General features: G+C 44.2%; 1 protein-coding gene across 1 annotated transcript in view; it reads right to left on the bottom strand.

Moving 5' to 3' along the window:
- Nucleotides 1-279: 279 nt before the first annotated feature.
- The window catches only part of mycbp2 (MYC binding protein 2), a 97,853-nt gene continuing 70,969 nt past the window's right edge, over nt 280-27,163 (bottom strand). The window contains exons 55-83 of the mRNA XM_080753382.1: nt 25,804-25,983; nt 20,943-22,577; nt 20,655-20,824; nt 19,043-19,287; nt 18,329-18,496; nt 18,011-18,168; nt 17,358-17,557; nt 16,946-17,106; nt 16,284-16,445; nt 15,844-16,000; nt 15,477-15,701; nt 14,988-15,053; nt 12,810-13,049; nt 12,376-12,465; nt 12,050-12,130; nt 11,165-11,431; nt 10,219-10,502; nt 9,985-10,081; nt 9,486-9,605; nt 7,388-7,489; nt 7,124-7,252; nt 6,887-7,019; nt 6,361-6,464; nt 5,798-5,986; nt 5,068-5,175; nt 2,894-3,103; nt 2,395-2,502; nt 2,103-2,268; nt 280-1,557 (exon numbers count right to left, since the gene is read on the bottom strand). Coding sequence (XP_080609508.1) covers nt 1,442-1,557; nt 2,103-2,268; nt 2,395-2,502; nt 2,894-3,103; nt 5,068-5,175; nt 5,798-5,986; nt 6,361-6,464; nt 6,887-7,019; nt 7,124-7,252; nt 7,388-7,489; nt 9,486-9,605; nt 9,985-10,081; nt 10,219-10,502; nt 11,165-11,431; nt 12,050-12,130; nt 12,376-12,465; nt 12,810-13,049; nt 14,988-15,053; nt 15,477-15,701; nt 15,844-16,000; nt 16,284-16,445; nt 16,946-17,106; nt 17,358-17,557; nt 18,011-18,168; nt 18,329-18,496; nt 19,043-19,287; nt 20,655-20,824; nt 20,943-22,577; nt 25,804-25,983 — 6,071 coding nt within the window. The 3' untranslated portion in view covers nt 280-1,441. The remainder of the gene's footprint in view (nt 1,558-2,102; nt 2,269-2,394; nt 2,503-2,893; nt 3,104-5,067; nt 5,176-5,797; nt 5,987-6,360; nt 6,465-6,886; nt 7,020-7,123; nt 7,253-7,387; nt 7,490-9,485; nt 9,606-9,984; nt 10,082-10,218; nt 10,503-11,164; nt 11,432-12,049; nt 12,131-12,375; nt 12,466-12,809; nt 13,050-14,987; nt 15,054-15,476; nt 15,702-15,843; nt 16,001-16,283; nt 16,446-16,945; nt 17,107-17,357; nt 17,558-18,010; nt 18,169-18,328; nt 18,497-19,042; nt 19,288-20,654; nt 20,825-20,942; nt 22,578-25,803; nt 25,984-27,163) is intronic.

Below are 27,163 nucleotides of genomic sequence, written 5' to 3' on the forward strand. Positions count from 1 at the left end.
TCAAATAATGAATATAAACAGTTAAGCCTAATTTCTATTTCATCGTAAGACAATTTTAAAGAGAAAAACTAAAAACACCTTGTATGTCTTTCACTTGAACATCTGACATTTTTGGCAATGCAGTTGTGACTAGGGTAGGCTTTCGGGGTCTTTTTGTGGAAATGTAAAACCATAAAAAAAGTGACAGTGTGTACTTTGCGAAACAGAGAACCTGGTTTATTACCATTCAACTCCATCCACCACAGATATTACAGAGCAGATTCACAAGTATAAGCTTTTTTATATAACAGCAGCTGTTTTTGTCACACTCCTTTCCCAAGACCCCCCCACTCCCCCTGCCTCCTATTAGGGAAAAAGCATTACAGATTCACAATGATATCAATATTTGGTGTGAACACAGCCCTCAAAACCTTCAGTAGTCACTCCTTGAAATATTATTAGTGAGTAGTTTCATTTTTTTCCTCTTTTTTACATCTAGAATGGTTTGGTACCACTATCTTTTTGTATATGGAGATTTAAATGGGGTTCATCGCCACCATCATTCACTGCAGGTGCTGGGCTCTTAAACATTTCCAAAGAGAAGTGATCTGACTGACATTTTGGAGGGGGGAACACAACTGTGTCTACTGTATAAAAATGTACAGTGGCATTTATTGACATACATTCCATAGGTTAAACAGCTGCAAGATAGGAGGCACACCCAGTATTGCACTTCATTAAAAGTTCTGGCTCAAAACATAACCCAGAATATCAAACAAAACTGAAGTGGAGAGTAGCAACTTCGGAATACAGCTATTTTGGATACTATCATTATATACAAGATTAGATAAATCGTACACTATTTTCCTCCCAAACGTGACATTCTTAACAGTCTTATTTTCCAACTCCTTTTAATGTTTTTGTCCGTCAACCCATGATGCACTTGACAGTGGAGAATACTGTACAGGATTACGAAAAAGTCAGTTTACATACAACAATATTTTAAATTTATAGTTAGGAAGCTGGAAATACGGCCTGTCTTGTTTTTTTCTATCCACGTTCATCAACAGTTGCCTTTAAGCAAATTTATTTCAATGTTTAATCTTCAATATATTGTTACACTTCAGTGATCAGGAGGAGTGCAACGTCTATGGAAGCCGAGGGGATACAACGGCCGCATGCAAACACGTCACAAGTTTTTGTTTTCCTTTTTTAATATTTTTTTCTTTATTCATTCAGTTTCTTCTTTATCCAAAAGAGCCGTGGCTCTTTCATGTTTATGGTAGATCCTGGACACTCGTGTTGGTAGAGGAGTGGATCTGAGGGCTTGTGGCTACGGTAGAAACCTGGTCCTGCATCCAGGGCATCCCGACATCACAGGAGCCGAGCCCTGAGGCTGAGCTTCAGCAGCAGCCCGAAATCACAGTAGATGAACAAGCTTTCAGTAGGGGTCTCTGGAGGTCTAGAAGGTGTGGGCATTCCGGCATACTCCACATCCCAAAGCAAACTCCTCCCCAGTGGGCGGGTGCACAACGTGCAGTGGGCACTCGGTACCCTCCAACTGCTTGCCTTTGGGACCTGTGATTAGATGGAAAGTGCGATCAGGAAAACAGAAATCTGTCTGTGCGTCTTTGAATGCGTGAGCAACTGGTGGAGTTCTGTGACAATATTTAACAAGACTGAACCAGTTTGATCATTGTCAGGTCTGTCACAATTATTACATAGTCGGCGAATCACAATTATTTGAGATAGTTATTATGTTGCAAAACTGTCAATCGTTTCCATTCCAAACATGGAACATTTTGAAACGCTATTTCTTCCAAAAACTGTGGAAATAACAGATTTACAAGCTCACAACGCACTGTGATAAGACGCATTGTGAGCCATTTCCATGTTTGTTTTTTTACATTTTGAAAGTATAAAGTTATTAAATATGTCAGTCATTTCCTTGTTATTTGTCATATCTGCCCTGTTGAAGTCTTTTTTCCACATGGCCAAAGAGAAATGTAATTTTGATTTAGATGTTCACAATGTTCAATGCCAAAAACACGATTAAAAGGTTAATAGGAATAATAATCTATTAAAGTTTCATGATCGTTAACAGCCATCATTGTTAGACATACCCGCAGGGCAATGGGGTAATTCCTCCTTGGGGACACTGGTCATCCTTTGGAAGTCATCATGGCAGGCGTTGCAAAAGTGTGTGGTTCCGAAGCAGAAGAAAACAGCCACCGAGCAGCAGTATCTGCATTTATACTCAAGGAAGTCCGTGCCATGTTTGGAGCACATCTAGCAAAAAAACAAACACATTGGACAATTAAGAAAACATGGAATAATTTTAATTACTCAGAGTCCAAGTCCAAAAAAGCCACATACCGTTATAGTTAAGGTTTAACCAGGCTTCATTTAACCCACCTGAGCCCTGGAGACATCCGAGCATGCTCCACATATGAGTTCACTGGGGTCATAGTCATCTCCTTGTCCTGCCTCTGCATCACAGCGTGCCTCACCTCCAAAGTACGCCTGCAGATTAGGAAAGCGCCATCACTCAACATCTCTACACCACGTTTAATGGACTGCATATATATTGCACATTTTCTAGTCTTTCCCACCACTCAAATGCCCTTTAAAATGTACTTCACATTCCCCCATTCACACTGCACTGGTGGAACACCATTACACATTCATACACTGACAGCAGGGGTAACCATGCATGGCACCAACCTGCTCATCAGGAGCAGTAAGGGGTTCAGTATCTTGCTCAAGGACACTTGAACACAGCCAGGAGGAGCCAGGGATCGAACGGGGAATCTTCCAACTCCCAGGCGACCGCTCTACCTTCTGAGCCACTGCTTCCCCTTCACAACCCTTGTCATTGTACTGTACATGTCATACATGATTGTTCATACGGTACCTTTTTGCACTTGAAGCAGACATAGTATGCATATCTGTTCATAGCAAAGCCTGCAGGGTCATTGTGGAACCGTGCTCCTGGAGTAGTGATTGCTTCACTCTTATGGAGGCCCTCATACTCCAGCCTCATCAAAGCCTTTCTCCTTACATCTTCATAAAGCTCCTTAATGGGGTCTAGCAGGTCCTTAATAACCAAGTGATTGATTTTGTTCTGGAGGAAACGAATGAGAGAAAAAATGCTATTGTTCAGCATGCTGAAGACAAGCAGTGACAATCAATGACATTTCACAAGATTACACTGAATAATCAATATGGCACAATGAGAGGCTACAGAGGTTTTCTTTAAAAAAAAAAAGAAAAAGAAAATAAGGCTAAATCAATTTCAAGGAAGGATGAATACATTGTCAAGCCCTTAATTCCCTGGTTAGAGCACATCACCTATATTGAACATTATCTTCACATAGGGCTGTCACGATATGACATTTTACATGACGATTAATTGTCACGCAAATAATTGGCGATTAACGATTTAATTGTGTTTTTGTCGTTGATAATTACATTTCTGTTTGGCTTTTAGGCTTTGAAGTTGTACATGAAATAGCCGATCTACAAGCTCACAACACGTCGCATCGCGACGCGTTGTGAGCTTGTAGATCTGCTATTTCCACTATTTTTGACCCTTTTTTAAATATATGAACGTTTTTCAAAATGGAAACGATTATGATGATTATGTCAAATAATCACGATTATGTCAAATAATCACGATTAGACGATTATGTAATAATTGTGACAACCCTATCTTCACATAATTGTTCCTCATTAATGCTCATTATAAGATGGTACCATTTCTGTCAACTCACTTGAGATGGGCTGTGCACATTTCAGAATCCTGCCAACCAATGACATCATTTGGTAGGGATTCCAATATCACCCTGGGTGGGACCTGCGCAGTGCGTTGCCTAAACGGAGGTGCTCGAATTTGGCCGAAGTGCTGCGTTTAAGGGAAGTTGCATCATGCGGTGCAGGTCTGTTTACATTCCCCAGCGAAACAAACCTAAACAGATTGTAGCTCTTAACTCGCTCTTATTAGGTGTAACTTTGTCAGAATCCATGTTTTTGTTTGGATATTGTTCATTGCTAGCGCAACTGAAGGAGCGGGGAAGTAGAACAGATTTATTTCCAGCGGGGAACACGTTTGCGGGAACAACGCAAAGTGAAAAAAAAATATATATATATACAAATCCGGGGAAATACACAGCACAAGTCCTACCTTTCTAGGCACTCTCTATCGCGCCCATGCTATTCTCTTCGCAGATAAGTAAGCCTGGCTACGAGAGGCTAAGATAATATATAGAAAGTATTGTTCTTGAATCAATAAAAAGTAAAATTAACTCATACAGGGCCAGATTTCCAAAATATGAATATGAATGTGCGCTTATAACGCCAGGAAATAGCTATTTTGTATCCCCCCAGACCACCTTAACCAGACCACCTTAACGAATGCACGTTCATCATACCATACCACCAGATGACCACTAGAGACCACCATACACCATACACTGACATGGTCCCATGTTAAGCCTGTTTAAATCCACATAACAGGATGAGACGCTGACTTGGTCCTCATTGACTTAACATGGACGGGCCGCCGGTCACCATTTCAGCTCAATACTGTTCAATTCGTGCTTGATCGTCTCAAACCACCATTGGTATGGGCATCGGGACGTATATAGATGCCACACAGAAAGTTTCAGAATCAAAATCCGACCTAGTGAAGCTACGTGAGGGTCGGATGGTTGCATTGAGGCTAACGCTAGCAGAGGCCTGTTGTCAACAGGAAGCCCTGGTTTAAAGGTGACGTCATAATCGTATCCTTTTTTTTCACGGTTTACGTGTGGACATTAGCTGAGGTAAGCTAACCATTTCGCTCCGTCTATAAACACATATTAAAATCTTAAACAATGCTTTTATATAAAAGTCGCTCCGAGTCGCTCGGCACCAAACGCCATAGTGAACTAGTCGCTCGTAAAGTCGCCCGGCGCTAACTGAGTTAAATAAAGATTGAAATATTGTTTGAAACGTCCATGTCACTGGATGATATGAAGATACTGTTGAAAATGGGTGAAGTGCTCCTTCAAAGCTAATCATCCCACTAGGTTCATGGTAGCATGTTACCTTGCAAATAGGACATGACATGAATCCAAATGTGATCCGGGGTCCAAGCCAGCGGTTGTCCAGGACACGGCGAGTGCACTGAAGGTGGAACACGTGACTGCAGTCCAACTGGGGAACAAATCAATGGAGTTGAGTGCATGAGAACGCTGGGTCGCCAAGCTCTTGAGTGTTCATTTAACTCTCAAATACCTGGAACGCGCCCGAGTCGCGTTAGATTTTAACCACTTTAACCATTATTTTATGCTTTAACTTTACAAAAATAGCAGATATACAAGCTCACAGCGCGGCACCGAGTGCCGCGCTGCGAGCTTGTAGATCTGCTATTTTTGAAAAATCGTGAAAATGAGTGCAAGTCTTTGAATATCTTTGACCCGATCTTTGACCGGACTTCTAAATCCTTCCTCTAAATCAGTGGTTCTCAAACTTTTTCATGTCAAGGACCCCCAAAATGACAGGTATTTAGCCACAGACCCCCATCTCAAAATATGTTTTTCCAGGGACCCCCCAGAAGCAAATATTTGAGTTACAAATGTTTGCTTTCAAATATATATTCTAAAGACTTTCAAAAAAATAGCAGATCTACAAGCTCGCAGCGCGGCACTCGGTGCCGCGCTGTGAGCTTGTATATCTGCTATTTTTCACTGGTTAAAGCATTCAATAATTCTTAGGCCTAAATGGGTTAACTCTGAGAGCGTAACAATTGACTCTTGTGGGAAGGAACACGTTTTACCTGCACTGCAGGAGCAGCAGAGAGCGCCTCCGTGAAGCATATCATGCACATGTCATCTGCATCCTGTTTGAGACAGCCAGTGCTCTTGTCGCAGCCATGCAGGCATGGCAGACAACTCTCCTCGTTCTTGACTCCGCCACACGGGTGTCCACAGGGATGTGTCTTGCAGCATGCCAGCTTAGCATACTCCTAAAATAAGACAACATGACAGGATTGGCGATGCTTACAAAATAGCACAGAATTGAACTTTTGAGCGTGATTTGCTGTGTAGACCAGGCTACAGATAAGAATTTAACCACTTAAACCCCATATGGTTGAGCGGAGTCCCTCAGGACTATTGTATTTTCTGTTTTCTGTTATTGTGGGGAAAGCTTTGGCTGAAAATAGCTGATCGACAAGCTCACGTCACATTGTTTACCTCTCAATCTGCCATTTTCAGCGATAGCTTTCCCCACAATACAGATGCAGGGGTTTAAATGGTTAAACAGACTAAGATGGGTGTGCTACAACTGCCGAGCGCGTATTACTATTGTGCAGACATGTAAAGGGGCCATGTTTGGTACCTGGCAGTCCGGGTCCGAACAGACACTACCCACGGACGAGAGTTCTGTTCCGTTCCTTGTTCCGCAGAACCTGCAGGCATCTGAGCTACTGGAGGCTGGTTTACCTACACACATACATGGGTTCGTTAGAAAAAGATAGCACAACATACATATGCAAAACCAATGGTTGACTCCTTTGTTCACATGTATAGTAATTAAGCTGATGTGGATTCCACCACATGTGCAAGAGCTAGGGAAGTGCAACCAGACCATGCAATAATAAAAACAGCATGCTTTGTGTGGTTATGTATATATACAGTATATGTACATAATGTAGGCATAATGTGGCGAATGGAAAGCTGTTTTGGACACAAAACAATGTTCTGTAATCTGCAGAAGGGAAACGGAGTGAGGGAGTTGACAGGAAGACCACCACTGTGAAAACATCTAGGCAGCAAAGTCTGGACTCTGGAGCTGAAGAGACAAAGACATAGCCATTTCAAAACTATTGTCTCATAGAGAGGGTTTCAACAGGAGTCCTTGTTACCTGTGTGCTCTCTGAACTCCACCATGGCCTTCATGGTCTTGGAGTCAGCCAACGCCATGAGCCAGAAGAGCTTGGTCCTCCCACATCCCTCGTGGAGGTCTACTTTGATCGCCTCCTCTTCCTCTTTGAACACCTGAACCAATCGAGGAGGATAAATTAAAACACCACAATGTACTTCAACAGTTATATAATACGTGAGGGAGAGCGCCCTCTTCAGGTTAGAGGCCGATCACGAACCTGTCTCTGGTGAGAGCGTGTGCGTCTGTGCAGATGCAGGAAGCGGTCACAGTCGGTGCAAAGGTTCCCGCACATATTACACAAGATAATGGCCGCCGTCTCGCCATCATCGTGGTTGTCACACATGGGCTGTTTATGGAAAACGAACACAACTGTGTGTTATTTGTCTGATGGTCTGCCAGCATCCCAATATAATGCCTATCATTATAATTATTCAACTGCAGCGTAGCTGTTATAGAGGAGTTCTGCCTCTGAGGTTTTTACCATCTGTTTCTGCTGTCCGTCTTTGCCCATCCAGCGTCCAGAGGACAGCCTGTCTACATGGTCCTGGTCCAGCACGCACAGAGAGGCCAGGGCAAGCCACAGCTGAGACAAAGAAAAGTAAAGGACAAGAGATTAATGTAGACCAGGGTTCTTCAACGTTTCCAGGCCAAGGACCCCTTAGTTGAGAGAGAGATGAAGCAGGGACCCCCACAACCTTTTCATGGATTCCATATAGTTTCATTGTTTGACAGTACAATCATCAGTGTATTTGGATTCATGTCAATTCCCCTCAGAGTTAGGATGTAGACACACTCAAACACAAGTAGACATATATCTGTGTACTATGTGAACTTAGACACAAGTAGACATAGGTCTGTGTACCATGTGAACTTAAACACCAGTAGACATAGGTCTGTGTACAATGTGAACTTAACCCTCGTAGGGTCTTCGGGTCATTTTGACCCGGTTTTCAATTTTCAACATCAAGAAAAAGTATGTTAAAATATGATTTTTTCCATGAAACTTCTTCTGCTTGGCTTATTTACTGTAGTAAACATATGATATGAAAATGGTACATGTCATGCATTTGCAACACCCCCCTGTATCAACATATAACACCCAGGGTCTTCGGGTCACTTTGACCCGGCCATTGAAAGTGTATGGTAAATGGCTAATATTTAGACCATTTCTTTCTGAAAAAACATTGGACATATGGATTTTGGAGTACATAATTTGCTCACCATTACAAACTACATTGATAACAATTCAATCAATATTATCTCCGCCAGGCCGGGATGGCCAAAAGCGAGGGATTATGTTTTCGTTGCTTCTGTCTGTGAACAGCTAATCTCAGTCACCGCTGGACCAGTCAGCGTGAAACTTTGTATGTACTCCCCGGGAGGCCTAGGAAGATATTCAACCCCAAATCGTCCTGTTATAGCGCCACCATGAGGCAGGATTGAGCAAAACAAGTTTTGGGGGATATTTACAATACCGATTTTCTCGTCATTTGATCAATGTCATGACCTACAGTATGTGTCACATTTTCTATTCAGATTGGCCACGATTCCAAAGATGCTTACGATTTTTGCGGGAGTGGCACATTTTGCTACCAAATGGGAACTTCATCCCTATGCCACTTTACAAATTCCAAGTTCCACAGCATTCCGACGTGATTTGTAGCATTTATTTTATTTTATTTTGAGTAGCCAATTATAGTTTACCCTCTTTTTCTCCCCAATCCAGTCCTTATGCCAATTGATTCCTCCCCTATGTTGTCACTGCTGATCTATCCTACCGAATCACCTGACAGTGAGGAGCCCCCACCGAGAGGATGTAGGGCCTTCGCCCTTCGTCCTACTCCTCCCTCCCAAAACCAGCTGCCGCCCAGCCTGGCTGTAGGAATACATGTAGTGACAATTATCACCCTCTCCGCCCAGCTTCCCTTCCCTCGAACAACAATTGTGTTTGCATAGATGCCCCACGATTGATTCAAATCCACAACCTCTGTGGTGGTGGCAGGGACACTGTGCCACCCGAGCACCTGTATTGTGCAAATCAGAGTGGGACAAGAAATATTTTACATATAGTTCTTGATCAAATGACAATAGGGATAATATGTACCAATTGGTGTGAGGTAATACCAACAAAATATTTTGCAAAGCTCATGTTGGTGCTATAAAATGGGAAAGATTTCTAGTGGAGTTTCTAGGCCTCCTGGGGGTACCGGTATGTGTGCCAAGTTTGATGCTGAAGTGGTGCCTGAGATTAGCTGTTCACACAACGGCCTGATGGTGGCGCTATAAGAGGCCAATGTGAATGTGAATTTGGGGAGGAGGTTCTTCCTAGGCCTCCCGGGAGTGTGTGTGTAAAGTAGTTAGTAATGACAATCAAATTGTATTTAATATGATTTTTGGAGATTTCTAACTACTTTAGAATGGTTTAATATGAGCCGGGTCAAAGTGACCCGAAGGCCCTGGGTGTGACTAAAACACGAGGATCCTACGAGGGTTCACACAAGTAGACATAGGTCTGTGTACTATGTGAACTTCAACACAAGTAGACAAATGTCTGTGTACTGTGTGAACTTAGGTCATACCCTGGTGGTGGCAATGCAGCGCACAGGAGAGCGATGTTCCTCCTCCATTTTAGTCAGTGCGATGATGGTCTCTGCAATGGCATTCTTCGTGACTCTGGACCACGCATCTGAGAGGTGACCCTAAAAACAAACAATAAAATAAAAATAAATCACCTCTAGTGTGAACTGTGAAGTGAGCCGTGCTACTGTATTATGAGTTGATATCATTAAGCGCCCCGCGAAGCTTGGCCAATGTGACCCTAGGCGCACAAAAGACTTTGAGCGCTTTGTGCCAAGATGTAGGCCAGATAAATGCCACGCTTCAGAGCCCAGACTTTAGTGGGTGTACAAAAAAAACTTTGTGTCTAGATGTAGGCCAGATGGCTTAAAAGGTTATTAAAGCCGCTCAGGCAATATTTATAAATTGGAAATGGAAAACATTAATGGTGAAGATGATGTTCATTTATTAACTTTATTTTAAGTGACAATGCAATGTTCAACTCAGGTGTTACCAACTCACCGCTGCCATGTCTTTCACCAGCTTTATGATGATCTCAGCAATCTGAGGAGGAGTAGAGCCCTTCATCCACCAATGACTCTCCCCTCTGCGGATGTAACTGGACATGGTAGTCAGGAGAGACAGGGTTAAAAACGTACCAGTAATCGTTCCCAGATCAGTCAAATATCCATCATTTACTGTACTTGATCTTATTCTCACTGAGCTTCATTTTGGTAAGGTGCAGCAGAAACCAACCTGGAGTTGAAGATCATGGGCAGGGTGACAGTGGTGACTCCTTTGCCCGCAGCCATACCAGCTGTACCCACAATGGTGGTCCCTTTGGCTTTCAGCTGCACAGTGAGGGACTTAGCGATGCAGCCCAGGAACATGTCAAGGATGCCTAGCTTGTTCCAGTCGCCCTTCTCCGTGGAGTGGATGATGTCGCTGATGTCTGCAGGCGGCAGGGACTTCACGCCAATGATGCTGGCAAGGCGCACAGGTGTCACCTCTGGAAGGACTCGCCTGAGCAGTGATGTCACCTAAGTATGGGATAAAAGGGTGAGCGGTTTACCAAAGATACAGAATAAAACAATACATTTTAGAATTAGTCAAGTTTATTTGAATACAACATTTCCCGCATAATAAACTCAATGGTCTTCACATCAAAGAACAATAAACTAAATCCTGTATGTACCTGTACAAACAGATATACACAGTACAGTATAGAACCCTTCACCCTCCCACCAAAATAAAATACAGCATTTATAGCCCCCAACATAAACCCCCTCCACCTCACAGAAATGCCCGTCCCACCCGCTCCTCACACATAGAGTACACCAACTAAAAAAAGGAAAATATCACAACAATGGGATTTAGGTTGAAGATCCGCAAAGTTTCCCTTTACGCCTGCTTTTAAAATATGCCCGTTGTGGCAGATCTCAGGTGGTCAGGCAATTTGTTCCAGAGAGTAGGACCACAATGATTAAATGCACCATCACCAGATTTGATTCTAGGTGAAGTTAAGAGACCTGTGCCAGAAGGTCCAATAAGTCTGATTGGCTTACAAATATTCAGTGCGCAAACCATTTAGCGGGGCCAGAATCCAAATACCGGTAAATTCAAAATGAACGTTAATGAACTACAAATGTCTTTGTTTGGATCTCATTTCGTGAGTGCATGTATAAATATTCAACAGCCCCACCTGTCTCTGGACTCGCGGTGAAGCGGTGTGCAGCAGAGAAAACAGGTCCTGCATGAGCGTCAGCTGCTGAGCCAGGTACTGGCGGCCCACATTGGAGCCACTGAGAGCCAGGACCATGGAGAGAAGCTCGAAGCAGTAGGCATCCGAGGAAGCATCGTCGTCACTGGGTTGGGAGTTGGCGTTCTCCTTGCTGGATATGGCGTGCTCCCACTCCTCTCTCACACGTGTGGCTTCCATACGGATGGCCTGGACAATGTGTGCACACACCTGCGGAGGGAAATGAATTCGTTTGTGAGCTTAAAACAGCACTATGTAACTTTCCTCTTCTACTACGGATCCCGAGTGCTGACATTTGACCTGCTTGCTCAGAGGATAATTTGAATCTTGACCATCAGGTCAAAATTCGTGTCAGATCATGTGTCTACCCCAATTGTCTAAGTTATTATGTTAACATAATCTACCATACAGATGACCCTTGTCCTTTACAATGACATTCTATTCATAAAAGAAAAAGTTACATAGCGAGGCTTTAAAGTTAGAATTTCTTAAATTCAATGTGTTAAAGCTGCAATTCGTAATATTCATGTCCTACCCGGGATTTGACCCTGGGTCCTCCATCGTCCCATCAAGAGGTAATTACATTGAGAACTCATTGAAAAGTCAGTGGCAAGGCAACTTGGGACAACGTTCAGCTAATTTGAACTTCATGTGTAACGAAGGGAGGGAAAGTGGAGATGAGAACTTTATGAGCAGCACAGCCAACAAGTGGCAACCCCTGATCTCTCTGTAGCAAAACAACATCTCAGACATTTTGTTCACTAGCCATTTGTAATGGGACCTTTACTTCTTTTAACTGTAATGTGTAGAGATGTCTTGTCTACTGACCTGTTTCTGTAGGTTGGTCAGTTTGCTCCTGCTGAAGATGATTCCAACCATGTGCTCTTTTAGGTCCGCATCAGATGGTGCCTGGTGAAAAGGATACATACGCTACGTCAAATCAACAGATTTTCAAAGCACTGAAAGTATGTTAAACCATATACCAGTTACCCACTACCACTCCTTCCCTCTACACCTAATCCCTTGGGCGAAAAGAGCGGATCTACATGATCACAACATTGTGAGATTGTAGATCTGCTATTCTGTGCAATGTTAGCCCCAGAATAGGGATGCTAGGGTTCATGTGCTTAAAACACTACTGGTGCAGTCCAGACCTTGTCTTCTCCTTCAGGTGACGAAAGCAGGTTCTTCTCTTCCTGTTCTGGAGTTGGTTCTGCATCTCCACAGATCAGCTTCCCAAACACCTGAACATACAAGACAGGTATATACTGTTAATGACAGATTCAAGCTGAATGCAACCTTGGAAAAAAGCATAATAGGCAAACATCTTTAAAAAATACTGAGAGGGAAAGGGGTACACCTGTCAACACGCACACAATTATAAACAGTCAAAGAAAGAAACTAAAAAGATCTGCTCATCTTCATCTAAGCCTCTAGATAAAGACAGACTGTTATCTTCATCTAAGCAGCTAGATAACGTCTAATTTAGATATAGACAGACTGTTACTTCATCTAAGCGTCTAATAAAAACAGACTGGTTATTTTTATCTAAGCCTCTAGATGAAGGCAGTCTGACAGATGGACTGACCTGTGAGGTGATGAGGCGGAACACTCGCAGCGTCTCTGCCTCACAGTTCTTCTGCTGGGCGACGCTGGCAGAGATCTGCCCCGCGATCTTGATGCTCTCACCCTCCTTCCAGCCCAGCACCTTCACCTGCCTCACCCTCAGAGTGTTCTCTGGGCCCTTCAGCTCCACCTTGATCACATGGTGATCCCCTCCGGGGAGCTCGCTCGTCACCCAGCCCATGTGACGAGAGTCGAGGTCAACCTGGGAATTGATGAGGCAAATGAGGATTGTTCAGCTTGTATCGGTACTAATTAAGCCTCTTTGTTTGTGCGTTCGAGATTCAAATAGTGCAGAATACCTCACACTCGATGTAGCGCCATTTAGAGAATTCTTATTACCAATGTTTTGACAAACTGTCTTCATAAGTTGTCTATATCAGGGTATCTGATGGAAGACAACTTGTCAAAACATTGCATCGCAAACATCGCAATTATTTAATGGAAAGAATAATAAAATGTAGCATCATTAGTCTCTCTCTCTCTACCCTCTCTTTCCCCTCGCTTAACAGTCATGTCTAATTTATCACTGAATGTCTTATCACTGAATGTAATGTTGCCTAAGTCAGCAATAACCAAAATGCTTCTGTGTAGCGGCGCTGTCTGTGGTGCTGAAATGGTCAGTATTACTAAGGTAATCACGGACCAGCATGTCTAGTATGCAATTCTTTATTTCGATCCTCATTGGCTGCCTGCTGGGTATTGCAGCTACTCTTCCTGGTGTCACAACAAAAGATTACATAAGATTACAACAAAAGATTACATAAAAGATTTCAGACATAGCACATGTAACAAGAGCTTGTAGAGACTTCTACTGACGGTGACAGATCACCATGCAAGCTTCCAACAGAAACCTTAAGAGAAAAAAAAAAAAGGAAAACATCGACTAGAACATTGGACTAGTTTAAAGCTTCTGGGGAAGATGGCATGTGACATCTGCTGATCACTCGCTTTCCCATTCTATGTTCAGCAATGCTACCATTGGAGAGGACCTTTTGTCTTTCACAATGAAGGTATGGTTTCAGTTCCGTCGGACTAAATACAAGCAGACACTGCATACCACCACTTGTATTATGTATTTGTTGTATCGTTGTTTGTCCAGATGTTGGAATGTTGGAACCACAATGGAAACAAGCCTTTCCTTTTTTTTGTGATTATCCAATAAAAGATTCAGTAGATGACAGGGCTCTGAGGATAGTCTACATCCCATAGCCTGGAGGTATGATTGGAGATATGGCCTAGTCCAGTAGTTCTCAAACTTTTTACGTCAAGTACCACCTCAGAAAATATGTGTCTCTCCAAGTACCACCATATACCGGTTTGTTAAAATACAGGTGCGTAGACCCACCCCATATATGCACAGTTCACACAGGTGGCCAATTTATTCCTTGAATTCATGAAGATCTTTTTGTTTTTGTTGCAATTCAGCCAATAATTTGATGACCGGGTCATCAAACAGATTTATCTATCTGTGAACGTCCCATGCAAACTGATGATATTTCTAATGTGATTAATCCGTTCTCAAATCCTCTATTAACGGCTAGGTGTGATGTCATGCTCATTTCAGCACAGCTGGAGAGCCTATTTCAACCAATTGCTTGGTCAGAAGAACTACCTGTAGTATAATATAAATATTTCACTCCACTTATATATTTTTTCTTATTTTTGGGAAACTCCTCTAAGTACCACCAGAGGGGTGCCCATGTACCACCAGTGGTACATGTACCACAGTTTGAGAACCACTGGCCTAGTCCATTCCATTGTTAGCCAACTGGCTGACCAGTGCTTTAACTTCATCAGTCAGTCAGTCTGTAAGTCAGTCAAAGAACATGTCTGTCTACTGGGCTGATCCATCCACAAATAACATTATGATCTGGAGGAGGGAGATAGGAGGACCTAGATATACCTGGATGCATTATGCAGCTAAATTAAATGAAGCACAGCTGAAAAAAGACAGATAGGCCATAGGCCAGCAGAGATTTCCTGGTAGGAAAAGGCTTTGATGTAAACGTATTCTTTAAACTCCGCTTCAAACGCTGGATGCAGAGATAGGCCCCAGTCTCTGGGCATAAAGCAGAGGCTATATTGGTTATTCCTCCCCGGACGTCTTCGCTGTGAAGTCAAAGGAACATCAAATGCGTACCTGTTTGATTCTGCAGAGGTCTTCTGTCGCTTTTCCACACAGGACTGTCATTGATGTGACTTTGTTCTGTGGAAAAGACAAAAATAAATCAGAAAATGAAATACAAAACCTGCAAGGGAACTAAAATAAACATATTTTACAACAACTTAATTTTGTCATTGAAGCTGCCATCACATTTATTGAATAAATGTGCACTGTCTGTATGGAACCTGAATTTCCAAGGACGGATTATAAAGAATCATCTGGTGATAAACACGCCCCATGTTTGCATACTGGGCCCTGCTTGGTCCCTAACTACTTAGGAGGGAGTGAAATCCAACCCTGCTTGGTCCCTAACTACTTAGGAGGGAGTGAAATCCAATCACAACAACCAGACCAAATCTTCAGGGAGTAATTTATTTTTGTTGCACTGGCAGATTCGTTCGGTTTCCACCAGGCTACTAAATGACAGCAAAACCCACCCACCCACCATAACCACTGCCCACTCACCCCGATGTCTCTGGAGTTGTCCACATGGACAGACACGTAGGATGCGTTGATGCCTTTGACACAGCTGATGGTGATGCTCTTGGTCTTGTTCTTGTCTTCGTCTCCGGACTCCCAGAAGGTCTCGGTGGAGCCGTCTGTCAGGCTGCCAATCATGGCAGGGCGACTGGACGTCTTGATGTCCACCACGCTGGTCAGGTCCTTCAGACACGTCACCAGACACAGGTCCTGTCAGAACAAAGAGAGATTAGCATCACATGTGCACACGTTATGTGCTAAAACTTTGTTTTGTTTTTCATGCCCGCAAATGTCCACATTATTTAAATGGGCAAATTAGTGTGAATAAGCATGACTAAAAGGGTGGGCTCACCTGGTTCATTGCTTCGTAGCCTGACTGCACGCTGATGTTGAAGCTCTCTTCACTGTCTCCATCATCTGACTTGGACAGGATGTTGTTTATGTGATGGAAGACGTTGCTCTGGTGGAGGAATTGGTGGTCTGACTGCTTGAACTTAAGACTCCAGCACCTGGCAGAGAGATAAATATGCTTTAGATTCTCAATCAATGGTAAGCTAGCTCTAAACTGAAAAGCAAAACAGGTTATTAACATTTTGAATTAATGTGCAGGCAGACTCTTGCACGATGTATATTGGCAAACATTAAACAATTCTGACAAACAAAGGTCAGAGTAATGTGTTACATTATACATAAAAACTCATTTATAACTTTACAAGTGTATTTAAGTGATTTGGGAATATATGATCCTCAAGATGCTGTCAAATTGTAAACACTTGATGTTACAAACAGTACCGGAGAGCCATCTGCTGGAGGGAGCTGCCACTAGGCAGTGACATCATGAGGTCAGAGATGGTCTGGAGGAGGCGGTGGAAGGTGTGGGGGAGGGGGTGGGCTGCCTCACCGGCGATCACGATGTCTGATAGAGGGTGTTCACACACACCCAGGTCTCTCTCCTGCGTGGAAATCAATTCGTGGAACGATATTTTAAAACACTACAGAACATGAACAGAGGAGCACTGATAACTATGGTTCTAAAACCATCACACATTAGAGATACAGTACCAGTCCACGTGTGAACAGTGAACAAGGAAAGACTGCCTTCATTTGCTATGCTCCACACAAATGGAACAATTTAGGCATTTGGCAGAGCGATTTACAATAAGCAAGGTAACAATCTTCAGGACTCTCTGAAACTGGTACGATTGGTCTCAATAGACTTTTAGGGTGCTTCTAGACAGACTACATAGTGACGGCCTCCATTACATTTATTTGCATCCGACATTGTACTGTGTTTCAAATGTTTTTTATATATGTATTATTATTGTTATTATTATATGTATTGTGTTTTATATGCTGTGCTCAGGGCGTCCTTGAAAAAGAGAGCTTGCTCTCAATGTGCTTCCCCTGAATACATAAAGGAAAAAGAAAGAATAAAAAACAAAAACAATCTACTGACCACCAAAACCTGCTCCACATTTTCTTTATTCCCTTTGTTCTCATCCTCTTCCTCCTCCTCGGGTTCAAAGGGTGACGGGGTGAGAGACGCTACAAAATGCCAAAGGATGTCATGCAGTGACGTGGTCTGGATCACATTACACAGCAGCCAGTTGAATGCCTATGAGGAAGAACAAGATTCAATCTTACTAATTAGTCCTACCACATTGTTTACACGTGAAACAAACCTGTAATGGTAAGATATCATCTCTAATTATGGCCACACACAAATGGCAGAGACGAAAAAACGATGGCCAGCTAATTACCAACAACCTTGGTTCATTGATGTATAATTAGGACTGATTGTTAACAGTTTCACACACAAGCATGAGCCGATAAAATGAGAGACACCAACAAAGCGCACAGCTGTACCTCCATGGCAAAGACCCTGCAGGCAGATTTCCGCAGTGCGTGTTTCATGGCCACCTCAAGGCCCTCCAGGTCATGGTGCTGGATGACGAAGGCCAGGACTGGCCATTGAAAGTTCCTCTCCCCCTTACTGAGGGAGCCGTGGGCCGAGATCAGCCGGGACAGCTCTGGAGACGGGTGGCGCAGCAGAGAGGAGCCCACTTCTGGATGGATGGAAGAGGGCATTAAGTCAGCAATACTGTACACCGCCCTTTTGCTGGACAAATACCACTCAAGTAGCCTAGAAGAGCCAGATGCATTCCAAGGTCTAGATGGGCAGGGATACAACGGCAGCTCCAAACGAAAGCTCCCTATTTGATCTTTGATCTGTCTGTCTTTGTGTGCCCGCCTCCCTCCCCCCTCTGTCTGCTCCCCTCTTTGTCAGATGGTCTGCTCGCATTGAGGAAATTATATGAATGCGGTGCCGCGGTGGACAACTAGAGCGATAAATCATAGCAATTTTGATAATTACAATAACTTTCATCTATATTAATATTTCACTGGCCCAATAAATTGACTCAATACAAGTCATTCATTAAACCTTTTTGTTTAGAACTCATTTCAACTTGCATTAACATTTAGAGCCCTGGATGAAAATGACTGATCATTTAGCTCACCTGCATCACCACTGTGGACCCTGCGTCTGGGTACGGCTTTGATTCGGGCAGGTGAGGCCGAGTGCTGTTTATCATACTCAGAGGCTACTACTGAATAAGACCTTTGGAACACTGTACGCTTGGCTGTGTCGCTGTCTGTGATTGGGCTCGTCTCCAGACTGAAGAGAATACAAGTTCATAAATATAGTCAGAGTGTAAATGAGTACTGAAGACATTAGAATTCAAATGTATTTCATGATGTAGAATAAAGGGGAAAATGTTCCAGTCATGCAAGTGACAGGGAAAGAGACATGCCCCACAAGTCAGAATTTGTGTTACCTAGGAGGCATGGATTTCATGTTGCTCTCTGGTTCTTCAAACACATTGGGACAGGCGTCAGGGGTGACAGAGATGTAGGGGGCAGGAACCGAGGTAGAGCGAAGGTACCTCATCTCATCTTGGAAAAGGTTGTCATCTTGGTAAGCTCCAAAGTTCTCTGTGTGTTGCCTGCAAGTTTAACGTTTTTAGTTTTTAACTTCAGTCACCACAAACACACACAAACATTTTCAATATGATACATAATAATAATATCTCCTCTGTGTATGTACGTGTGTGTGAGTATATATCTGTCCGTGTATCTCGAGAACCATCTGTCCGATTGATTTCAAACTCTGCGAGCATATCGCCGAAGACCAAGGGAGTGCAGTGCCCGATGTCAAGCCGGTCTGATAGGCTGTTGTCCCGAAAATGCCTGGCAGGTCTGAAATCTGGTTGTCCAGAACCGCCGATTGGACCAATATGCTCATATACGGTAAGGTCCATATATGTGAATATACACTACAGTATGGAGATGCAATCTCTGTGCGTTCATTCAAGTACACATTATCTCAAGAACCGTCCAACCAATCAACCTCAAACTCGAAGTGCATATGGCAGACACTGACAATTAACTAAGTAATTAGTTTCCGATTTACTATACATCGTTCCCGACTTATTACCCGAGTCGGTACCGGTATGAAGGCAACCTATTTTTGTATTTTAGTTGCTAGGTACCTTGCTAGAGTCTGCAGGTAGAGACAGCCAATTTTGTTGGGTAGTTCGTCTGAGACGCCCTCTTTGAGGCTAGGTAGCTGTGAGTGCAGGGGCCGGGGAGGGTGGTGACACAGCATGCTGGGTTCTGCCGCACTGCTCAGGGAAAGCAGGAACAGAGCGTTGGCCCGGATCACCTGGTGGGCCTCCATGGTGGGCAGTGCCCGGGGCGTCTTCACCTGCAGAGGTTTTTTCCTGGACTGTTTCACCTGGTGAGGAAAATGCAGTTGCCTAGTGGTTTAAAGCAGTGGTTCTCAACCTCATAATCACATTTTAACTGGGGACCCCCAAAATAATCACATTTTACCTGGGGACCACCCCACCCTGACGAGCACTAAGAGTTGAGACATTACATTTTGTATACGGTTCTATTGTGAAAATAGCAGATCTACATGCTCTACATGTAGATCGGCTATTTTCACAATTTCTTCATTAGAGTGTATGTGAATTTCACACCTAATTTTGAGCCCAACATATAGAGGCCCAAGACCACAACGTGGGCACTGGGCGTGAAAATTAGAAATGAATCTTGTGCTGCACTTTACCCCATTTGTAAGACAGGGGCTTCACCAACCCCCCACCAACTCCCCTCCCTCTGACAGTCTCGCCAAAGCAATTTTCTACCAGTCTGTCTCCTGCCGCCAAATGAAAATAGCGACAACTTCTAAAGTAAAAAATATTACAAAAAATCACACCCGTGTGAAGTGGAGCTGTGTGTGTGTGTGTGTGTGTGTGTGTGTGTGTGTGTGTGTGTGTGTGTGTGTAGATCATGTGTACCGATTTTTGTGACATTTGAAGAAAATATGTAGGAAAAGGAGCAAAAAGTGTGTTTTGGAGAAAATGCAAGATGGCGGAAAATCTATCCTGGCGCAAATGGGCGTGGCCTATATGGGGAGATGCGTCTTGGCCCAAGGAATCCAGGGAAAAAATAAGTTTAATTTTCCGATCTACGGTTCAAGAGTTACGGGGCAAAACGTAAAGTGGGCCGTTATAGCGCCACCATGAGGCCGAGTGATGTAATTATTTTTTGATTCATTCTTAAAATCATTATGAATCTCCTCTCCGAGGTTTGAAACTGTAGCTCCTATGGTTTACGAGAGAAAAATACTTGAAAGTGATTTCTTGCATTGTCCCATTATAAGTCAATGGGGACAATTAAGCGTAGTTTTTTGCCGATTACGTCGGCATGGTAAGGCGGATCGGAACGAAAGGTAATAGAACACCATTCCCGGCCGAGCCGCACATTTTGATGTATATATTGCGCGAGTGGCGTAAATGGTGCGGCACTAGTTACGCGCCGAAGTCAGGCTACATACACACAGACACACAGACAGACACACACACAGACACACACACAGACCCACACAGCCACGTATAGGGAGCTGCACACAGCTCCAAAAATATAAGAAACTACAATATGCTTTGAAAGACTGTCAGCAGTAATGTCCAGTATACCTGTACTGTAAGTTGTAGGCAATGGACTAAACATGCCAGACGACCGGTATGGTCTTTTCAGTGAGAAATCAATGCACATGGACGGATGAGCGTTTTATAAACACATACAGTAGTAGATTACCTTTTCTCTGGCAGCGGTCTGTTTTTCTCTCAGGTATTTCTCTCGGCAGCGGTCGCACACTAGATACCAGGTACTGCCTCCTATGCCTCCATCGCCACAGTTCCCAGCCCAACCTCCGCAGAAGTGGCCTATGCTGTTGTAGCCCTGGCCCCCAGCGTATCGACCACAGCCTGCCAAAAGCATAAAGTATGACAATTTGAATCAAAAGAGCCTCAAAAGATAATCAAGACAATGATGTCAATGTCAGGATAACGACTCGGCTAACACAGAAGGAATGTCAAGACTTACCTGGGTGAGCCTGTCTCATGTGGTACGTGACGGGGTAAGGGTGAGACTCCCCACACAGCTCACAGATGGTGTCTTTCTCTGGTCCACCCATGGCTAGCTGGGCCATTTCCCCAAACAGGTTGCCTCTGGGACGAACCTCCGCCTTCTCCCTCTTCTTCTTCTCTTTCTTTGACTTTTTGCCGTCCTTCTCATGTTCCTTCTTTTTTAAGATGGCACTCGATCCTGGGCTGGGGAAAATCATGTTCTGCGTGGCTGCCTTGATCGTGGCCAAAGAGATGTCTTCCCAGAACGCCACCAGATGCTGCAAGGTCAGCGGCAGGATGGACTTGGCCCTCATTGAGGGGTGGGAGGTCATCTCATAGGACACGGCATCTCCTTTGCCGTCCTCACACTTCTCTGGCAGTGGCGGCTCCTTCAGCATGGAAAGCACCTTGTTCTTGTTGATGCTTCCCATCTTGGAGATGTCGGGGCCATGCGGAGCAATGTTAAACATGTTCAGTGCAGAGGAGATCTCCAAGGAGTGGCGGTTTTTCAACTTGCTCTCCTTCTCCTCTGCCCCTTGTGCCCCTAGGGAGTTGCGGATGGGGGCATGCTCTTTGGTCAGATCTGGGTTGAATTTCAGGAAGGAGGAGCAGGCCATGGCATCGTGGACTATGCCCTCGTGCCATAAGAAAGCTGCGAAGACGGATCGGGCACATTCAGCAACTGAAGGTGACATGGCCTGCTTGGCGGGCTCTGTGAGCCTAGATGGGCTTTCGCCTTTAAACAGGGGCCCGGATTTGTCCTTCTTGGGGCGCACATGCCGACTGGAGGTCTTGCGGCTGACCTTCGGCGAGGATCGGCTCTCCTGCTCCTCTTTGACGGGCGCTTTTCCAATGCTGAAGTGCACCTTTGCAGAGCCCTCCTCAGAGTTTTGCACGTCCACATTCTCATCATTGCCTTCCTCATTGGAGAGGAGCGTGCTAGAGGTACACACCTCCACCACCTCACTGTGGAGGTTTTCCTGGGTCACGTGTGGAGAAGGTGCACGATTCTCCAGATTACTGATACCTCCTTTGTTTGGATCTTTAGGAGACAGTTTGGGTTTGGGGGAGGTAGACCTACCCCTGAGTGGCTCAGTGAGTGGAACTTTCTTCTTTCTCAGTGTGTCCGGGTCCAGGGTGTACGAGTCCGACTTGGACCGCTCTCTGGGTGGGTCTAGTTTGGCCTTGGATGACGGGCTCAATTTAGGCGGGAGGTTCTTGTCATTGTGGGGTGAGTGCTGAGAGGGTGTGCTAGAAGGGCTGGACCTGCCTGAAGAGGTGGACAGGCCTTTCTGTTTAGGGGAAGACGAGCGCGAACTGGGGTTTGGGGACTCTGCACGCAGTCCTGAGGTTCGGCCGTCTGCCTTCAGGGCCTGCAAGGTGTTGTGGTTGGGTGAGTGGGAGCGGCTGTGGGAGTCAGACCTCAGCTTGGCTGTGTCTGAGCGCAGGATAAGGGCCTCGCTGGCGGAGAGGCTTCCCTCGCCCGTCTTGATTCTGCTCTGGTCTGATGAGCGGTTGCCCCGATTCTCTTGTTTTGGTGAACGGCTCTCTTGCCGGTGTTTGGAGGCTGGAGACATGGGGCGCGCACCAGGCAACAGGTTACCTCGTTCACCTGAACATTCACAATTCAAAAACAATTACACCGGAATAGTTGTTTTACTTAGGGATGATGGCACATCCCTCTAACTCTGGGCACAACATTCAACCTCTCTGAGCAGTAAACAAAGTTAGTAATGGAAAGGAAACACAAAATTGAAGGAAGAAATTAAATGAAACTGAGACCACAAGGGTGAATGAGATCTCACACTTTGAAAAACAAGCAGCACTAAATTATAATGAGTTTGGGTGCAATTAACCACTTTTATAATGTATTTCTTCCACAACTCTGCCAATGTATTGGTTTAAGTGTCTGATGTTGATGGAAATAGGTAATGGATCATGGAGAGGCTGATAGAAGATGGTGTCTAGCCCAGCCCTAAGACCTCTACCAACAAATCAGAAATCGTATTTTAACCAGTATCCCAGGATGGATCCTGTTGAAGGCCATTGTTGTTTTTAAATCACAACACTCTCAAGTTCGGAAACCAGTCCCAATTTAAACATATTCCCCCTGACAAAGATCTCAACTGAAATTCAGTAACACACGGTGTGTGTTACCAAGGTATTGGTAATACCTTGTATAGGTATAGGTATACCAAGTATTCTTTCCAACGCTTTTGTTTTCCTTTTCCTAATGTAGAGAGGATTATCCTATTTACATTATGACAGTGTTACGCCAAGACCTACATTATGGATTTTTAACAGTTAACATTACACTAAAAACACGTTATTCACAAAATACAATAAAAAAAATGCACTTTGTTCAATAGGGAATAGATTATGTTTCGGGGGCTAAGTTAGGTTTCTACCCACCCTTTTGTTCAGTCTAAAGTAGGCATGCATTCTGTGGTTACCCACCCTTTTGCCTGAGAGCGAGAGATGAGAGCGCAGTACCGTGCCCAGCCACAGAAGAACTGCTTTTATGCACACGCTCGCGAGAAGCAAGGCTGCGTGATGAACCATCTACAGCGGAAAACAGCAGGCAGGTAAACAAACAAAGGCACGAAATGCAGGGTGGCCGTCACAGAGAGAGAGAAAGGAGGCATATAGAGGAATCAGGGTTTTGAGATATAATAGTAAGGTGAGAAGAGAATTACCAAGGCATTGGGGAAATAAAGGGTGACAGATCAGGTCAATTGACAGATAGAGAGAGACAGGAAGAGAGAAGGAGATATCAACAGATTGACAGACATAGTCAGAGAATATTAATAAAATCTGGGAATAAATTCCTTACCAAGAAATGTCTTCACCAATGTGTTTGTAAAAGTGTCTAGTAACACATCTAACAAAGTTTGTAATTCAAAATCTCTAGGGGAATTTTTGACAACTGCTGAAAGTTGCATTCACTTACTTATAATACTATACAGGAAAATAATACCCCCCAAAAATCTTCTTTAACACATTTCTTGTCTGGACCTTATGACGGAGACCTCCGTCTTAGGTTTTTTTTTTTTCTTTTTTTTTAATCAGCGTATTAACTCATTTAGTGCCTTTCCCGAGATATCTCGCGAAATTCCCTTTGATGTTCGCAGTGCCAATCGCGAGATGTCTCGCGAAAAGTAATATATTACTGTAACGGCGGTTATCCTACCGGGTACATGCGCGGATGGTCCCGAGACGATCTCCCTCGCTGATTTATCATCATCACGGATCCACGAGCACAAAATAGTAATCCCATAACATTGAGGCAGACGGGGAATCTCATCTTTAATGTCCATTATCTCCAAACAACACTTTCAAAGCGAGGATGGCAATAGATGCTCGCTTATAAAATACATGTTGAAAAGCTCCGTTCCGCCATTACACAACACCACGTGGACGAAGACCGCTTCCTGTGAATGACACGATGACGTCAAACAGGAAGTGTTTAAGCTATGGACTTCTGGCCTTCAAAATAAGAGACTGGCCGTTTATGGAGCCAGCGAGAGGCACTCTGGACATTTTAATCCGTTAATTTCTGGGGCACAAAATGGGTTAAGATCACCGTTGTCTAGCGTTCGATCGAGCCTCGGTTGCTAATAGTTGCTAGGAGACGAAATAACCCGGAAACAAAACATCCGTTCCCCATCCAGTCCCATTATAGCTGCAGAAGAAGAAGCACGCTTTCCTCAGGTACTTAAAGCAGATTTTTTGGGGGTAATTCTTTCCTGTATAGTATTATGTATAGTAAGTGAATGGGACCCCACCTTTCAACAGCTGTCAAAAATTCCTCTAGGGATTTTGAATTTCAAACTTTGTTAGATGTGTTACTAGACACCTTTACAAACACATTGGTGAAGAAAGTTCTTGGTAAGGAATGTATTCCCAGATTAGACATTATTCTGATAATATTCTCCTGACTAACATGTATAGAGGGAGATCGACTAGGACAGACATATAGACAGACAGATGGATAGAGGGAGATGGACTAAGACAGACAGACAGGCAGACAGACAGACAGACAAACATATAGAGGGAGATACACTAGGACAGACAGTCAGACAAAGACAAATATATAAAGGGAGATAGCCTAAGACAGACAGACAGACAGACAGACAGACAGACAGACAGACAGACAGACAGACATAAAGAGGGATATGGACTAAGACAGACAGACAGACAGACAGACAGACAGACAGACAGACAGACAGACAGACAGACAGACAGACAGACAGACAGACAGACAGACAGACAGACAGACAAAGGAGATGGACTGTCTAGGATAGACAGAAAGTGAAACATATTTTGAAGCCTGGGCCAAGGACCACTCAATTAAAAGTTTATGTTTTCGTATTAGTTTGAAATTAATGAATCCCAGTGATGCACAAAAGTTTTAGCTATGCTAAAATAGGCTATAATTCTAGACGCTGCTGTCATTTAAAGTTGCAGTGTAGCCCTGGGCTGGTTGAGACAGGTGGCCAAGCAAGGATGGAAGCAGCAGAGCCAAAGGTAAAGCGGGGATGAACATGATGATGAGGAAGAAGAACGAAAACGCTGACTTCAGCATGGAAAAGCAATCAAGCTGAATAAGACGAGCAGCTCAGCGAACTTCAGCACACCATAACAGCAATGTTATGTGTCACATGTCGACCCTCCCACCCACCCCCCCCCCCCTCATAAGCAAGATAAAGAAACAGAAAAGACATGGGGAGGGGAAAAAAAAAGAAAACAAAACCAATGAGGGGGAGAAGCTGGGAGGAAGGAGGACCAGCACCTGTGCAAGCAAGCGCCGACACTGTCAGACAGACGGACAGACTTACTCGGAAGCTGTGGTTGCGGCTGAGACAGTTGGGAGGGGTATTGTCCAAACACAAATGGGCTGTGGACAAGGGAGGAAGAGGGAGGTTGGGCGGCTTGCTCAAATACGGAGGAGGAGGTGGGAGCTGCCGGGAGGAAGGGCCCAGACTGAATGGAATTCAGTATGGCACTCAACCGGTCACCTGCAAATATGGGAGACAGAGGAAGGGGAAAACTACAGCTTACACTACGGTTTTAGGATTCCAAAGAGGGGGTTGGGGGTGGGTCAAGTCATTCAACATTAACCACTGGATTATCCATCGATCAATCAGGTAACGAGGGGTTGAGGGTATGTTGGGGGGAGGAGGGGGGTGAGGTGGCAGTTTTGTTGGGGAGTAAACTATAGTGAGGTGGGATAATGGGTGATGTCATCACAGACTAGTGTTTAGGACGGTCCGTCTTATCAGACGGGTGAATTGCGGCAGCAGCTGGACAGATAGATGCCCAGGCCGACTGGACAGAAGCACACCGACTGGTCCATGCACAATGCGACACATGACACACACATGCCTCACACTGCAGTAATGTTAGGCAAGATACAACCACGCAATAAGAACCATGCGCAAAAAAAAGGAAGAGGAAAACATGGATGAGAGACCAGTGGCTAAAGGATGGCATTTGTGACTTTAGAGAGAGATTGATCGATCCATACTGTATCGCGTGCTACAGTATGAAGGTGTGCACTACTAGTGGTGTGGAGAATGTTAGTGTTTTTCTTTTTTAGAATAGAATAAATGCCTCACCCTACACTGGGGCAAGTTAACTCTTAACGACATAAACCCTAGCGACATAATAGGCAAACACTACAGCAAAAAATAGCAGATCTAAAAGCTCTCACAACGCTTTTGTGAGATTGTGAGCTTGCAGATTGGCTACTTTTGACGAAGGAATGTACTGTAGATGGGGGAAAAAAGGAGGGGACCAAGTAAAGGCCCCGGGGGACCCTGGTCAATGACATATGAGGGTTTAAAAAGTTAAACTAAATATTGTGGAAAAAAATATTGTGAAAAGGTGTCAGATTTCCATTGACTGTTCCTAGATACTTAAGGTAGCCTAGAAACCTTACCCTATCTACCCAGGCTAAAATGTTTCTCGTATTATGTTTATATGGGACAAAGCATCCAACTGAAAGGTCCCATTCAAAACCTGAGGGAAAGATCAAGATATGATAAAGCAGGGAGTAAACGAAAAGGCAGAGAGAAGTGCAGGGTGAAATGTGCATCAGGAGAGGAGTGTTGCTACTGACCATAATCACCCTGTGGCCATTTTGCTCTTGTGCCATATCCAGACTGGGTGCCCACCCCCAGATCATGACAAGAGATC

The sequence above is a fragment of the Nannobrachium achirus genome (assembly GCF_963921795.1).
Source record: "Nannobrachium achirus genome assembly, chromosome: 22".
NCBI classification, from domain to species: Eukaryota; Metazoa; Chordata; class Actinopteri; order Myctophiformes; family Myctophidae; genus Nannobrachium; species Nannobrachium achirus.